Source organism: Syngnathoides biaculeatus, chromosome 9, assembly GCF_019802595.1.
Source record: "Syngnathoides biaculeatus isolate LvHL_M chromosome 9, ASM1980259v1, whole genome shotgun sequence".
Taxonomy (NCBI): domain Eukaryota; kingdom Metazoa; phylum Chordata; class Actinopteri; order Syngnathiformes; family Syngnathidae; genus Syngnathoides; species Syngnathoides biaculeatus.
The window spans coordinates 21,833,468-21,847,792 of NC_084648.1; the positions used below are offsets into that span (position 1 = coordinate 21,833,468).

Below are 14,325 nucleotides of genomic sequence, written 5' to 3' on the forward strand. Positions count from 1 at the left end.
ATTCCAATGATTATGATGTTTTTTTTTTTTTTTTTTAAATTTAACCTTACTTCTGTCAGATTCAAGGTGACCATTGTGGGGTTTTATTTCATGAACAAAGGGGTACCAATAACTATATGTGTGCATGTCTCAACAATTTTGTGAGCGTGTGTATGCAGATATGCTTTTATTGTCCACAAGATGCCCGCCATATTGGTTGTGTAATTTCTCGCTTTCTTTTTTGTCTTCGATTGACAGTTTGCGTCGGACACTTCTATTGCCTTCTCATGCTGTAGGAAAGTTAAATGCCATAAAAGGCGCCTCATTCAGATGTTTCATGACAGACATCCCGTCTTCTTCTCTTGGCTCCTCTCAGCGGGTTAATGGTGAGAGGAGGATGAGGCCGCCGGGTCCGGTTGGTGGAGCGTCAAGGAGGAAGGCTGCTGGCTGCCCGTTGAGACAGACGGGCGGGGGTTGAGACGAGGTGGCGGCGGATTAGAGGGCCGAATGAGCGGCGGCGGCTGCTGCAAGGCGGCGGAGCGGGGCTGCTGCAAGGCGGCAGGGCGGGGCTGCTGCAGCGCAGGGCGGGGCTGCTGCTGAAGGGGCGGTGGCTGGCGGTGTAGGGAGGGCGTGGCGGGTAGCGAGGGACGCAGGAGCGGAGGCGGCTGCTGGAGTGAGGAGGTGGGGCTTGACGTCACGGCGGCCTGAGACGAAGACGCGGCGCCGGAGGACGCCCCCGAGGCCGGCTGAGCCTTTAAACAAAAGGGCCTCAATCAGGTGATGTCATTAATACACCCCCCCACCTTTTTTTTTTTTTTAACAGAAATCTGACAATTTTACTCATATTGTTCACAAATTACTGACTTTCTGTCTAGAGATCCCAAAAAGTAATCAATTATCAAATGAATGGACAATTATTTTGACCATCAATTCAATTGTGCTCATGAAGACGACTGTGTGTGTGCATGCACCTACGAAAATGTGAAAGTAAGCCGCGGTTTGATATTGGGGTCATACAGTGCTGTGAAAAAATATTTGCCCCTTAATGATTTCCATTTTGTTGTTGTTGGCATTTCTATGAAATCACACTGATCCATCACTCAGAGACATCCCGAGGAAATACAAAATGCAGTTTTCAATTGAGAATTCAATGTACTAAAGGACAAAAAAAACAAAACAAAACAAAAAAAACTGATCCTCTGGGGGAAAAAAAATTAACCCCCCCCCCACCCCTCCAAACTCATTGTGACTAACCACAAATTTGCGAGAGGCGAGTTCAATTTCTCAAGCCATACCCAAACCTGATAACCACGACAGGTTTACGTTATGAACCGAAAAGGGGAAAAAAAAAAATCACTTAAATAGAATGTGTCCAAGAACGACAAGATCTTAAGAACTAATGCTTCATGCCACGATCCAAAGAAATTCAAGAAGAAATGAGGAAAAAAAAAGATCATCAGTCTGGAAAAAGTTAGAAAGCAATTACCAAGGCTTGAGGGCTCCAAAAAAAACACTGTCAGAGCCATTATCCACAAATGGAGAAAACTGTGAACGAACAGTGGCTAACCTTCCCAGGAGTGAACGACCAACTAAAATTACTCCAAGAGTGCAATGACGACTAATCCTGGAGGTCACATAAGAACCTCGGACAACATCATAAGACCTGTAGGCCTTGGTGGCCTCAGTTAAGGTCAGTGTTCCTGACTTTATCCTAAGAAAAGACACTGGCCAAAAATGGCATCGATGGGAGAGTTCCCAGGCGAAAACCTCTGCTGTCAGCAAAAAATGCAAAGGCTCATCTCACCTTTGCCAAAGAACATCTTGATGAGCCTAAAGACTTTTGGAGAAACACCGGGGACTGACGAGTCCAAATTTTTACTTTTCGGAAGGTGTGCAGCCAGTTACATCTGGCGTTAAAATCAGCACAGCTTTTGATAAAAACTAACTGATGCCAACAGTGAAGTTTGGTGTTGGTTGGCAGTGTGATGGTCAGGGGCTGATTTTGCTTCCTCAGGACCAGGACCAGGACAACTTCTTGTGATTGATGGATTACGCAGTGTACCAGAGCGATCTTGAAGGAGAGTGTCCGACCATCGGTTCACGCCCTTGAACTCAAGTGCTTTTGGATCATGCAGCAGGACGATTCGAAACACACCAGCAAGTCCATCTCTGAATTGACGCCCTCAAAAAAAAAAAAAACGTTTTTGGAGTGGCCAAGTCAAAATTCGAATTTATATCCAATTGTGATGAAGTGATGTTACCTTAAATGGGCAGTTCATGCTAGAAAACCCCCCAATATGGCGCAGTTGAAACAATTCCACAAAGAAGAGAAAATACCTTCCGAATGATGTCACCAATGATCACAAACTGGATTTCACTTATTGCTGCCAAGGGGAGCACAATCCCTTATTGAGGTTAGGGTTTTTTTTTTTTTTTTTAGATTTTCACAGCGGGTCAGAAAGAACAACTAAAAGTGATGATCTTACTAAACTGTTGAATAAGGAAAAGCGTGGGCGATTGAAGGAGAGGAGAAGCACTCGCGTGACGTCAGCCGTGCAGCGCCGTTAAACCAGCTCATCATCCAAAATTCAATCAAGTTGAAAGTTCTCACTTTTCATTGGAAATATTATGAAAGTATTTGAAATCCCTCAGTGAGACAGTCCTAAACCTCCATGAAACATTTATGGCACCGCACCCCGGGTGCATTGCACCCTTAACACTAATAAAGCTATTATTTATGTGTGAATTAAAAAAATGTAAAACACAGTTTTGCAAAGGAAAAAAAAATGTGTGGCGCTCGTAAAGTCGTGCCTTTCTTTACCCTTTTAAGATATTGAACACTCACTGCACTGTAAATTCAACTGTCATCTTATCCCAGTTACAGCATGTGGATGATTAAATGTTGACGGACTTTAGGGCGGTGAACTTTACAATCGTCGGCATGCAATCATGCCTTGCTGAGAAACTTTATTAACTAACCTATTAGTAAGTGCATTCTGGTTAGTCTTTTGGGGAAATGACTATCACTTCACTTATTATCGGCAGTCACTGTTGACTTTTCTTCTCTTTGGTTTACCCGTGGCGGTCGAAGCGTTGACAGCTGAAGCAGGAGTAGAAACGGAATAGCCAAAGTCAACTGAAAGTACCAGCGGGCTTTACAGCGCAACAGGGTGGAACCAGTCGGCATTACAGACAAAGTCCGAACAATGTGTTCATGATTATGGCAATTGTGTACCAATCTTTGGTGGTCCGGATCCAATTGGTCAACAGGCCAGATGTGGCCGGCACCTCAAAGTTTGCCTACTCCTGGTCTAGGGTGTATCGCAAAGCTGTTTATGTATATTCAAGTATTGCTCACTTGAAATAATGTGGCAATTATGAAATCACTTTTGGAATTAGATTCTTCCCCAAAAAATGATGAATATAAGCACTAGTTTCAGCCCAACTCTGGTCAACAGTTTCGACAGCAACTGGTCACGTGGTCTTTGGCAATGCTCAGAACCAGAACTGCCTTCCGCCAGGCTTCTTTGTTGTCATACAAAGATAAAAAAAAAAGATGACAAGGGCCAGACCAAAATGGATTTTTTTAGGCTGATATTTGGTCAAATGAAACCCAATAACCAATTAAGTGACCGATTCATTGTGACTGTTTGAATGCATTCTTTGCCATTTACAAAGTGGGCGTGTCCACCGTGAGTGGTGAAATGGAGAGAACAAATTTTGTGTGCATCTATGCACGTTGAAGACGTTGATGATTTTTCTTTTTGGAGGATGTCATTGTCTTGACATATGTTGTCATGTGTAGACGACGAAAATGTGAACATTAGCCGATTAAACCTACTTAAACCCCCTTGTCACCTTTTTGGGAAAAAGTAGCTCAATATGTGGACAAAAAAGGGTTTTTCTCCGTTGGCAGCTATCATGTTATGGGAAGCGATACACCTGAGGGTCGACACGCTTGTGCACTACAGATGCTGGTTTTTTTTGGGAGGCTCAAAGGGTTTGACGTAAATCGCCTCTTGCCTTATGAATTGGGTATATTATTCCTGGAAACTGCATAGCCATTTCACCTCGTCATCGTCCTCGTCCGTGCTCCTCCCGGAGTGCGTGGCCGACGCGGTCTTCGACTCCTCCCCGGAGTGGGCGGTGCCGTCGCCTTGCTCTGCCTCCCACTCCTGAAGCACCTCTTCCAGGTTGAAACGCCGTCGGTAGTTGACGAAGAAGTTCTTCACTTGTCCCAGCGTTTTGTTACCGATGACGTCGGCGATAGCCTGGAAATCTTTGCCATACTTCCTGACACCTGAAGGACGACATTACGCTTCAGTGATGGCATCAAAGTGAGAGTACAGCATCAGATTACGTCATCGCAGGCCAAAGTACACACTTGCATCCCACTATTGTTGTAATTTGCGGTTCGCATTTAATTGTCTGAGACCGTACATTCTGATCATGCAAAAAAAAAAAAAAAAAAAAAAAAAAAAAAAAAAAAAAAAAAACAAAAAAAAACTGAAGGTTATATTATTTTTTTGGTTTTTAAAGCACATCACATTTTTTTTTATTACCATTTACATTTTTTGTTTGGTTGTTTGCATAGGTGTATGAATGGACAACTTTTTTTGTGTAAGGTGTAAAAGTAAAACAATCATTGTTAAAAAAAACACAAAAATGTGTTACACTATTAAAAGGCCTTGATTCTTGGGTGAGCAGTGAAATTACACACTTGAAGGCAGACGGGTTAGAGGGTTAAAAAAAACAAAAAACAAACAACTGCCTTTTTCCACAACCCCTCGGTTGTACCAGTACAATCTTTTGATTTTCCTTATACTGATGTATAATGCTCTCTTGGCTTGATTTTTGGTAGGAGGGCTGGGTGAATAACCGCATAAAAACATGAAATTAAGGTCATCTTTGACGATATCCTCCACTATTTATTGAAGAAACCAGTAGTCTTCCATAAAGGTCAGGCAAACGCATTTTTAAGAAATGCGAGAAGAAGCCACAGTACGTGGAGAAAATCCAAGCAAGAATTTTTCTCCAGCTACTCTGAAAATCGTGCAAACTCCGCACACTAAGGCAGAGGCCCGAATTTGAACACTCAACTTCAGAACTCATTTGACATCCTAGCAGTAATGGTCAACGAATAAAAAGAAACCCAATGAGTCACCTTGAACGGCAAGCAACTGCTCGTCGGTGGTCCAGCGAGCGTTCACCTTCTGTGTGCTCTGAAAGCCGTGTCAGGAACATCAAAAAGAAAGTTATTGCCGCAATCAAGAACGTTTCCCGTGGAGGCGACCGCATCGACGATTCATAACAAACCTCGGACAGGCGGAAGTCGTTGATTCCAGATTCCAAGACGTGCTTCAGTCCGCTGTTCATCTGTTTTGCATTTTGAACCTGCACGAGACAGCAAAGCCTGCGTGAGGAAACCTCTCTTTTTTTTGTTTTTGTACCAAACAAGTTTTTCGGTTAATTGCCGTTCTTGTATTGAGACTATGTAACGCTTTGCAGCTGTCAATTGCTCCTCGCTCGCTGTTTTTTTTGGGTCCACTCCCAGTCTATGGAAGTGGATTGGAAAAGTGACAAGGTAATGAAAAAATATATTGTCAATTAAAGCAAGCGGGATAGCTAAAATTAGCATCCAATTAGGAGAGATTTACCTTCAAATAAATACGGGAGTGCACGCTATAGTAACAGAAGGTAATATAACAATACGCACAGGCATATATTCTTCTAATCTGTCAAAAGCATTCTTTCGCAAACTTTTTTTTTTTTTTAGCTTCACGCGAAACCCTAACCCCATACATTGACTGCACCAAACTGCCCACAAGAAACCAAGGAGCACACAGCCGGGACAGTAGAGGTAATTACTATTTTAATAAAACATAATTTATAATCTGGTTGTTCTTTTGAATTACATTCCAACTACAATTTTGTTAAATACAACAAGTTTTAATAATAATTTTTTTTTAGAAATCAATAAAAAACTATGTACAATTTCAAAATGAATCAATCAAATAAGTCATGACTATTTTTTCCCCATCATGGCGCAAAAGTGCAAATTTTGGAATGTGAAGTCAACATGAGTCACATTCTGACAAATTCAGACTCACAGGATGTGAAAATACATGCCGATTCAATTCATGGAAAATAGACAAATAAATGGATGATTAAATGATAATTGTTAGTTGCCAAGTACATTATTCCTAAGTGCCAAAGCGCCCGGTTTGACGTTAGTTGTCATGTTTACACGGTGGAGAAGAGCAGTTGGTTCTGTCACAGTGCCCCCTACCTGCCTCTTGAGGGACACCAGTTCCATATCCAGTTGCCGCAAAAGGCTGTTGGCGGCAGCGGCACTACAGGACACGGCCACCACGTCGTCCTGGGTCAGGTACATGCCTTTCGGGGGGCGGCATCGCGAGCGCTGGTGGTGGCGGTGTTGCAGAGTCTGGTGCTCCCGGCGGCCCGGCGCCAGTTTGGAGGCCGGCGGCGGTGGCTCCGCAAGGTTGTTGGGCTGTGAAAAGTGCCAAACTCGTCGTCCCTCTCAGAGCGGCTCTGGAGAGGACCTGTCGCCACAGCAACTGCTGTATTCACGTACCTCCTTTTTGGCTTCCTTGTTGGGGTCATAGTCACTGTCGTTGGTTTCCATGGCGTTCCCCTCTTCCACTTCCTCATCACTGCAGTGACAACATCGACAATATGGCCATTGCCCGACTGTCCCATAAAAAGGACGTTAAAGCATCATGCAAGTAATACCAAAATTTATGCACGCGAGGTGCAGGTGTTACTGTTCAACACTTGCATTCGCCATCCCCAGGTTCTACATTGTTGATTCCCAACTCTGAATCATTCACGTGTCACCCGCTCACTAATACCTTGAAAGGGAATTTTCAGGGTACATTTTGCGGAACGGTCACGTTCTACTACATTCAATCTCAGGATTAGGGAGTGGGGCATGAGCGAATGATTTCGAGCACAGCGACTGAACATAACTCCAGATTTTTTGTGGCCTTCTTAGAGAGCACAAACGTGTAAAGTCCAATACGTAACCTGTCCCCCTGGTTGCTCCTGCTGGCCAGTTTTCGGGCTTGGCGGTCCATCAGACTTGTTCTGGAACGGGTCTTCTTCCACGAGTAGTAATACTTGACCAGACTAGAAATGGATTTATCTGGAAGCTGGTGTAACAACAACCACTCAGCAACCGAAAGATGGGAGCAGGAGGCGCATTTTGACATTTGTTCTACCATCTGCTGGATGCGGTGGAAACTCTTCCCATGGAAACTGAACGCTTGCTCAAAGAGTACTTTGTCCTCCACTGTCCACTCGTCGGGAAAAGGTGTAAAGTTGGGAAGGTCGGCCAAAGACTTCTCAATATTGTGTTTGTGCCAGAAGAGCATTCCCAGCGCCTGCAGACATTGTTGTCATATCACTTGAGCAATAAAAGGAAAGACGCGTTTGGAAAATAAAATTACACACACACACACACACACACACACACACACTTCTCCCCCCCACCCCATCCATTTTCTGACCCGCTTATCCTCATGAGGGTCCCGGGAGTGCTGGAGCCAATCCCAGACGTCATCGGGCAGGAGGCGGGGTGCACCGTGAACTGAGCGCCAGCCAATCGCAGGGCACACGAAGACAAGACAACACTTGCACTCACAATCACACCGACGGGGCAATTTAGAGTCTCCAATTAATGTTGCATGTTTTTGGGATAAGGGAGGAAAGCGCAGTACCCACCTGGAGAAAATTCACACAGGCAAGGGGAGAACATGAAAACCCCCCACAGACAGGGCTGACATTGGAACCTGGGTCATCAGAACTTTGAGGCCAACACTATAGCTGCGCCACCCTTCCGCCTATATGTGTGTGTGTGTGTACCTAGATATACATGCATACAAACTCAAGTACATTCAAGTTCTCATGTTAAAAAGGAAAAAAGCAGGCCATGTCTGTTCCGATTCTGTTCAAATGACTATATATGAACGCGACCCCAATGCACGAAAACTTGTGCGGTGTTTTCAAAAGTGGGTGGGTGAGAAAAATATGCCTACCTGCTCCACATTGTAGCCGTGCTTCTCTTTGGCCAGGGCGATGTACTCATCCACTATCCAAGGAAAAAAAAGGGCATCACTATGGCGACACGAAGGACAGACTAAGACCAGGAGCACCTCACTCACATTTGGAGTCATCAATGTCATGGTAGGGCGACCACACCAACATCCCGCCGTTGTCCTTCTCCGAATATTTGCTGGAACCTAAATGTACCATGTCATTATCACCATAACCACCACCATCACTACGTCACGATTCTCAGGAAGAAATATTACTCGGGGGTTGAGGTGTAACAATGATTAACCTTGTGGTTGGGTGGATTATGTGCTTTATCTGATTAATTAAACAACAACTAGTCAATCAAATTACTTGACAGTTGTGATAATCGATTAACCATTTATAACCCTTATTCAACTTCAAATTGTCCAATTCAGAAACAGAATCATCTTTATTTGCCGAGTATGTCAGAAACATACAAGGGAATTGTCTCCAGTAGTTGGAGCTGCTCTCGTACAACATACATGTTGAGAACAGACAGTCATATGAAACTAAGACATTCCGCTAACAGTCAAGGAGCAATAAAGGCTACTAGTAATCTGGTGATGATGGAACTTTTTTATTTATTTATGTTTTTTTTTTTTTTGGGACAATTGTGCAAAGGCTGCAAAGTCCTCTAGCAAGTGGAGCAGTTAAGAGTGCCTAAAATAGCGCAATAGTCCAGTGCAGTGACCATTGTGCAAAGGGCGTCAAGACTTCAAGGAATGGATGCAGTTTAAATTGACTAGTTGTGCAATGTCAATTGTGCAAGTGTTGCAGATATTTCTCAGTCGATCGTGCAAGTGGAGCTGATGCTACTCTGATGCGAGAGACCTGTACTGTATTGGTCAACAACAGATGTGCAGCTGGTGCATCGTGGTGAGACTACTACAGTGAGTGGATGACTCATGTATGAGCTATGGAAATTGAATCAGAAGATTTTGACAACTCAAGACAAAAAAAAAAAAACAAACAAAAAAAATAGCAGCATGTTCCAGTTGAATTTTTTAAGCGAGCGGTTTTACTTAAATTTTTTTTTTTAATAAAAATGGCATTTGCCAAAATCAGCTTTAACATTGGAAAATGAATAAATTTTGGTCTGGTGTTACAGATTAAACAGTCAACTGAATCACGATTTAAGTTTGTGGACTTTCTGCATTATCAATGGAATTTTTTTTTTTTTTTAAGAAAGAGGCTGAAATAAAAAAAAAATTAAAACCAAATTGACTTTTAGAACCATCTTTAATTGCAACCCTAATTGGGATATAAATCTTGATTGGAATAAGAAATATTGTCCACAATTCCACATCTCTACCTTCACGTAAACTGCATGAGCGCATGAACAGACGCGCGCGCGCACACGACATTTTTTTCGATTTTCTTGGAGCGTCAGAAAACGTCGTCGGTAGCCTCGGTCCCTATCTAGCAACATTTTACTTTACACCAACGTTAACTGACGTTTTCACGTTACTCGCATACAATTCGCGACACGTATACAAATACACTCCAAATATAAGAAGAGAAATTTGGGGAGGAGAGATGATTTTGCTTCAATTTGGACGCCCGAGATCTCATTCCGCCCGTAGTTTACGACGTTCTCACACTCGGACCGAGGCTACCCCAGTCACGATGAGATCACTAAAACAAGACAATAATAATAAAAAAAAAGAAAATCTCACCAGCCTCAAAGTCGGGTATGGTGGCCTGATAATCGGCTCCGACTCGCATGCCGACATCTGCGAGCAACACAAGAAAACAAAACACATTGGGTTGCATTGCAGCGTCGAAGCTAAAGGGGCTAGCCCGCTAGCCGACGGGCTCGTCGCGGGTTGCCGACCGTGTTCGTCGTCACTGCCGCTGTCGTCCGTCAAGTGTCCGTTTGACGCGTTGGACGGACTCTTGGTCCCGTTGGAGCGGGCCTTTCCCAAATATTCCGAACCTTTGTCCATCATGCCCGCCGGCATGATGTCCCCGGCGCGGTGCTTGCTGGGAAAGCAAAGGGGCGAATTTGCAAACCTTTAGAAAGCAACATAGATATGAAAATTGGCCAGATTAAAGGACGCCACAACAGAGCGGAAATAACTGACGTGCCTAGGTGGTAGCCATCTTGGAAAGGTCGATGTTCACGTCGGAGGTAAAGCATTTAAACAGAGACGTTTCCAATGGATTTTCTTGAGGTTATTTTTTTTGTGTGTTAAACGCCAAAGCGTGTGCTATGAAGAAAGAAGATACGTACGCCAAATCGTGTGATATGAATAAAGAAGATATGTACGCCAAAGGGTGTGCTATGAAGAAAGAAGATATTTTTCAAAGCCTAAAAAAATGCCGCTGCCTGAAGATCATCGCCTGCCACGGACTCGACCATCCCACGGACTCACGGCCCTGGTGTCCCATAGAAGACACTGATACCCCGAGCTGCTCCCCGGGCACTGCCGCTGTACCCTTGCAGTGTTTCACTGACAAGTGCGTGTGTGTTACCTGTGATGGGATGGCAAATGCAGAGAACAATTTTCGTGTGCATGCATGCAAGTTCATGACAATAAAATGATGATTTTTTTTCATACGTGTAATTCCTAGTTCTCAGGTTGTTATTGCATGGCCTCGTGTGCAACCGAATGCAGCAGAAAGGGCACGCGTACTTCTAGTGATTTTCTTGCCGTCCCCACATCGGGAATGCGCTGACGACTTTGACATCCTCGTCTATCTTTCTGCGGCTGTGAATGGTAGGGAGGCAGATCAAAAGGGGCGTGAGAGGCGAGATTGAGTTGCTCTCCCATTGGCCACCACTGGAGCACTTTCCTGGCGTCACATTCCTTCAATGGCTCGGAACAACGTCAATCTTTTTTTTTTTTTTTTAAATCCTGGTTGGGGAGTGTCGAGCGCAGGGTCTTGCGGCGGGAGCTTTCGCAACAGTTCCTGGAGAAATTCTTGTATTTAGCTTTATCCAGCCATGTTTATTTTTGGTTAAGAAAATAACTTGCGCTATGCTTTGCTTCCCAAATCTTTACAGACTAACTCGTTGGCGGAACAATAACAGGTGAATAATACAAATAACACTGCCCTCTGCAGGACACAGAGTGTTAGGCTTTGGGTTAGACACGTGTAAGGGCGCAAATAAAACTGACATTGAATAAGATACTTTTTTATTGACGTCACGCCGACTACGTGTTTTTTGTTTACAACGCCATTTTGGACGGTATATCATGGCTAGGAAGCGATAAGTGTATATTGCAATGTTTTGGCTATGGTTATCGTTTGATCTTTTATCTTTAAAGTGCTTTGACAAACGAACACTGGAACCGGAGGTGATTGAGACACTTGTGCTGGAGTGAGAAATAAAGAAAGAAGCCACGTGTGAAACTCGAGACCAAGTATTGTCTCATTATTACTAGATTGAGCTGTAGTACTTCTCGTGCGATTTGATTGTGTCGACGTCAGCGGGGTGCAACGAGACAGGACCATAAGTAAGTGAGCTAAAGAGGTTGGTGGGGGGGGGGGAGCAAAATAAATATCACCCACATTAAAAAGTACAGTTGTACTCATGTCTACATTATTCAATAACATTACAGCAAGATCATAACATGGTGTCAGAGTGACGGTAGAATAACTACTGTTGTTGGTTTCCATGGCGTTCCCCTCTTCCACTTCCTCGTCATACGGTGACAACGTCGACAATATGGCCATTGCCGGACTGTCCCATGAAAAGGACGTTAAAGCATCATGCGAGGTGCAGGTGTCATTGGGGGTGCGCTGGGGGGAGCAAAGACAATTATGAATTGACCATGATGGAGGCTTACGTTCGGTGTTCCAAGCCCGAGGAAGGAGTGTGACTCATCCAATTTACCAGATGCGTGGTGGAGAACCAAGCAACACGCCAAACTCATTAAACAGAGCTAAAGAGGAAAAGTGTAGTTCCTCCTGCTGTGGATCGGAGATGAAGGACAGGATATCGGAAATACGTGAAAACTGACCGGAGACGAAGATGAGTTGCTGAAAACGTTTGACTAAAAATTATCTGATTACCTCAATCCAAAAGAAAACCCCATATTTGCTAGATAGAAGTTTCACGAGAAGGTGCATGGTAACTGTGACTCATTTGAGAACTTTGTGACAAAACTTGAGCTGTTGGTTAAAGGGGAAATTCAGTGGTTTGCATGAACAATGTATCCAATAGGTCATGTAAAATGTACTCTATCTTGAGTGTCATATTATTTCCTCTCTCATTTAATAGTGTTTTGAGAAGATTTTTAGCGCCAATTCTGAATTTTCAGGGGCGCTGCCATTTTTGCGAGTCACATGACCTACGTGGGCGTACGTGACGTGTCACGTGCCGTTCCAAATGCTCGATTACATGGACGCTAACTTATTTGGTGTCCGTCCATCTGTCCACTTTCTTAACCGCTCATCCTCACAAGGGTCGGCGGGAGTGCCGGAGGCTATCCCAGCTGTCAACGGACAGGAGCCTTGAACTGCTCACCTCGGTTTCCTCCCACATGTTAATATGGTTCATTCTTGTTGCGCTTTTGGCAGGTGGTTGCAAAGAAGTAATTTCTCACCAGTAACTTTTGACCTTCATAATTAATTCTGATAATTATGAATGTGGAACATATATCATTACAGTGCAGAGTAATCTGTTTGGAGTATTAGATCTGGGTGTGTAAGAGGCTTCTATCATTGATTATATCTTTCAGTATCACAGATGTATAGAACTGGTGCACGCGACGTCACCATTTTCAGTCACACACACCCCACGTAGGATTGGGCTTCTCCCGACATATATGTAGGGACCAACGAAGCTGACATAATTTCACTTTGTCATTTACCCTAATTGAGCTTAAATTAAAAGTTTTCTTCCGTAAGGAGCTATAAAGGCCTTCTGTCATAAACTGGCTGCCTTTTTACCTGACTCAACTGCTTCCAGCCGGACAATTGCACGACAGGCGTGTGTGTCAAATGCTTCAAAGCGTGGTCCGTGTGGTTTTTGTCAGTCTGTCCAGTAAGGAATAAACCATGTTGCAAAATTGATTGTTGCAGTACATTGCGCAAAGAGTTCAAAATACCTGCACTCATAAACACAAAAATAATACAAGAGAATAAATGCAAACTGATTGTGGAAAAATTGTATATTTATGGCAAAAGCTGCAGAATCCAAACTTTTTGGGGAATATTTATCTAAATGTACTTGAAAATATCATTCCAATGAAAGACTTCCATTGTTTGTAAAGACCCCAAACAATTTTGTTTCAGAAATAAATATGGTGGCATGTAAATGAAAAATATGCAACAACCTTTACTCCAAGTATTCTCACTTGATCTCACTGGGATGCTAAAGAAAGTTGGCCAATCACGAGTTTTCCAGGTAGTGGAGGGATGCAAGAATCCGCACTGCATCTAACCTTTTTCTCTAGTTATACTGTGTGTGTGTGTGCGTGCGTGCGTGTGAGAGGGGTACGATTAAAAAAAATAACGCTCTCACTAAATAAGAAAAAAAGGACTAATTACACGTCTAGATTTAAAAATGGGATGGGGCCACAAAATAGCAAAGGAAGCCCAAGGAGGGAGAGGAAAAAAACAGTGGAACCCTGATTTGAATTTGAACTGAACTGAACTTGAATTTGCACTTTTCCATGTACTTGTCCAGTGTTCCAACATTTCATTGGTCTATTTTGTTTTGCTGGGCGGGGCTATCATTTGTGCAGGTGCACATTTGTGCTAATCACTCCCAGCTGCTATCATGTCAATCCCTTCCGGGTCAGCCAACACTTTACTTAATGCGTCGTTTCGTTGCACTGGCTCAGTTTGTGTCCCAGCCAAGGAATGGACAGCTGTGTTAAAAGAGAAGGCTGCACTCTGTCGAAAATGATCATTTATGAGGAGGAAGAGTCAAGCATTGCCACATGAATTGGAGAGCTTCCTAGCACGTTCCTGTGGGTGAAAGAAGTCCACAATTGACTTATGTGAGTAGAAGCAGCTTCGAAATTGTTCCGTTTTGTCGGTGATGACGTGTTCAAAAGAAGAATAGTCCAGCCAACGTGGTCAAGGTAAGGTGCTTTTTTTTTTTTTTTTTTTTTTTAATTTTTATTTTTTTTTTTAAATTTTCTTGTTGGTGGTTTCCGCCTCCACTTTGAGGGTTCGTGATGTACTGTTTTCGGGCACGTGTTAGTGTAACCAGTGCATTCCAATTACACATCTCTGTTTCATAGAGGTCAGAGCGCGCAGAGATAGGTGATGGGTGAAGCGGGAATTTTTTTT

At 43.5% G+C, this 14,325-nt stretch overlaps 1 protein-coding gene across 1 annotated transcript; it reads right to left on the reverse strand.

Annotated features, from left to right (window-relative positions):
* Positions 1-39: 39 nt before the first annotated feature.
* On the reverse strand, positions 40-10,772 carry rcor3 (REST corepressor 3). The gene is made up of 14 exons (XM_061829333.1): positions 10,638-10,772; positions 10,161-10,551; positions 9,911-10,059; positions 9,753-9,809; positions 8,163-8,240; positions 8,037-8,089; positions 7,221-7,382; positions 7,027-7,151; positions 6,575-6,653; positions 6,269-6,490; positions 5,296-5,373; positions 5,144-5,201; positions 4,050-4,279; positions 40-731 (listed from the first exon to the last, which is right to left on the reverse strand). Exons 2-14 carry the CDS (start codon positions 10,214-10,216, stop codon positions 360-362), a joined length of 1,719 nt encoding a protein of 572 aa, XP_061685317.1. The 5' UTR covers positions 10,217-10,551; positions 10,638-10,772; the 3' UTR covers positions 40-359.
* Positions 10,773-14,325: the final 3,553 nt, after the last annotated feature.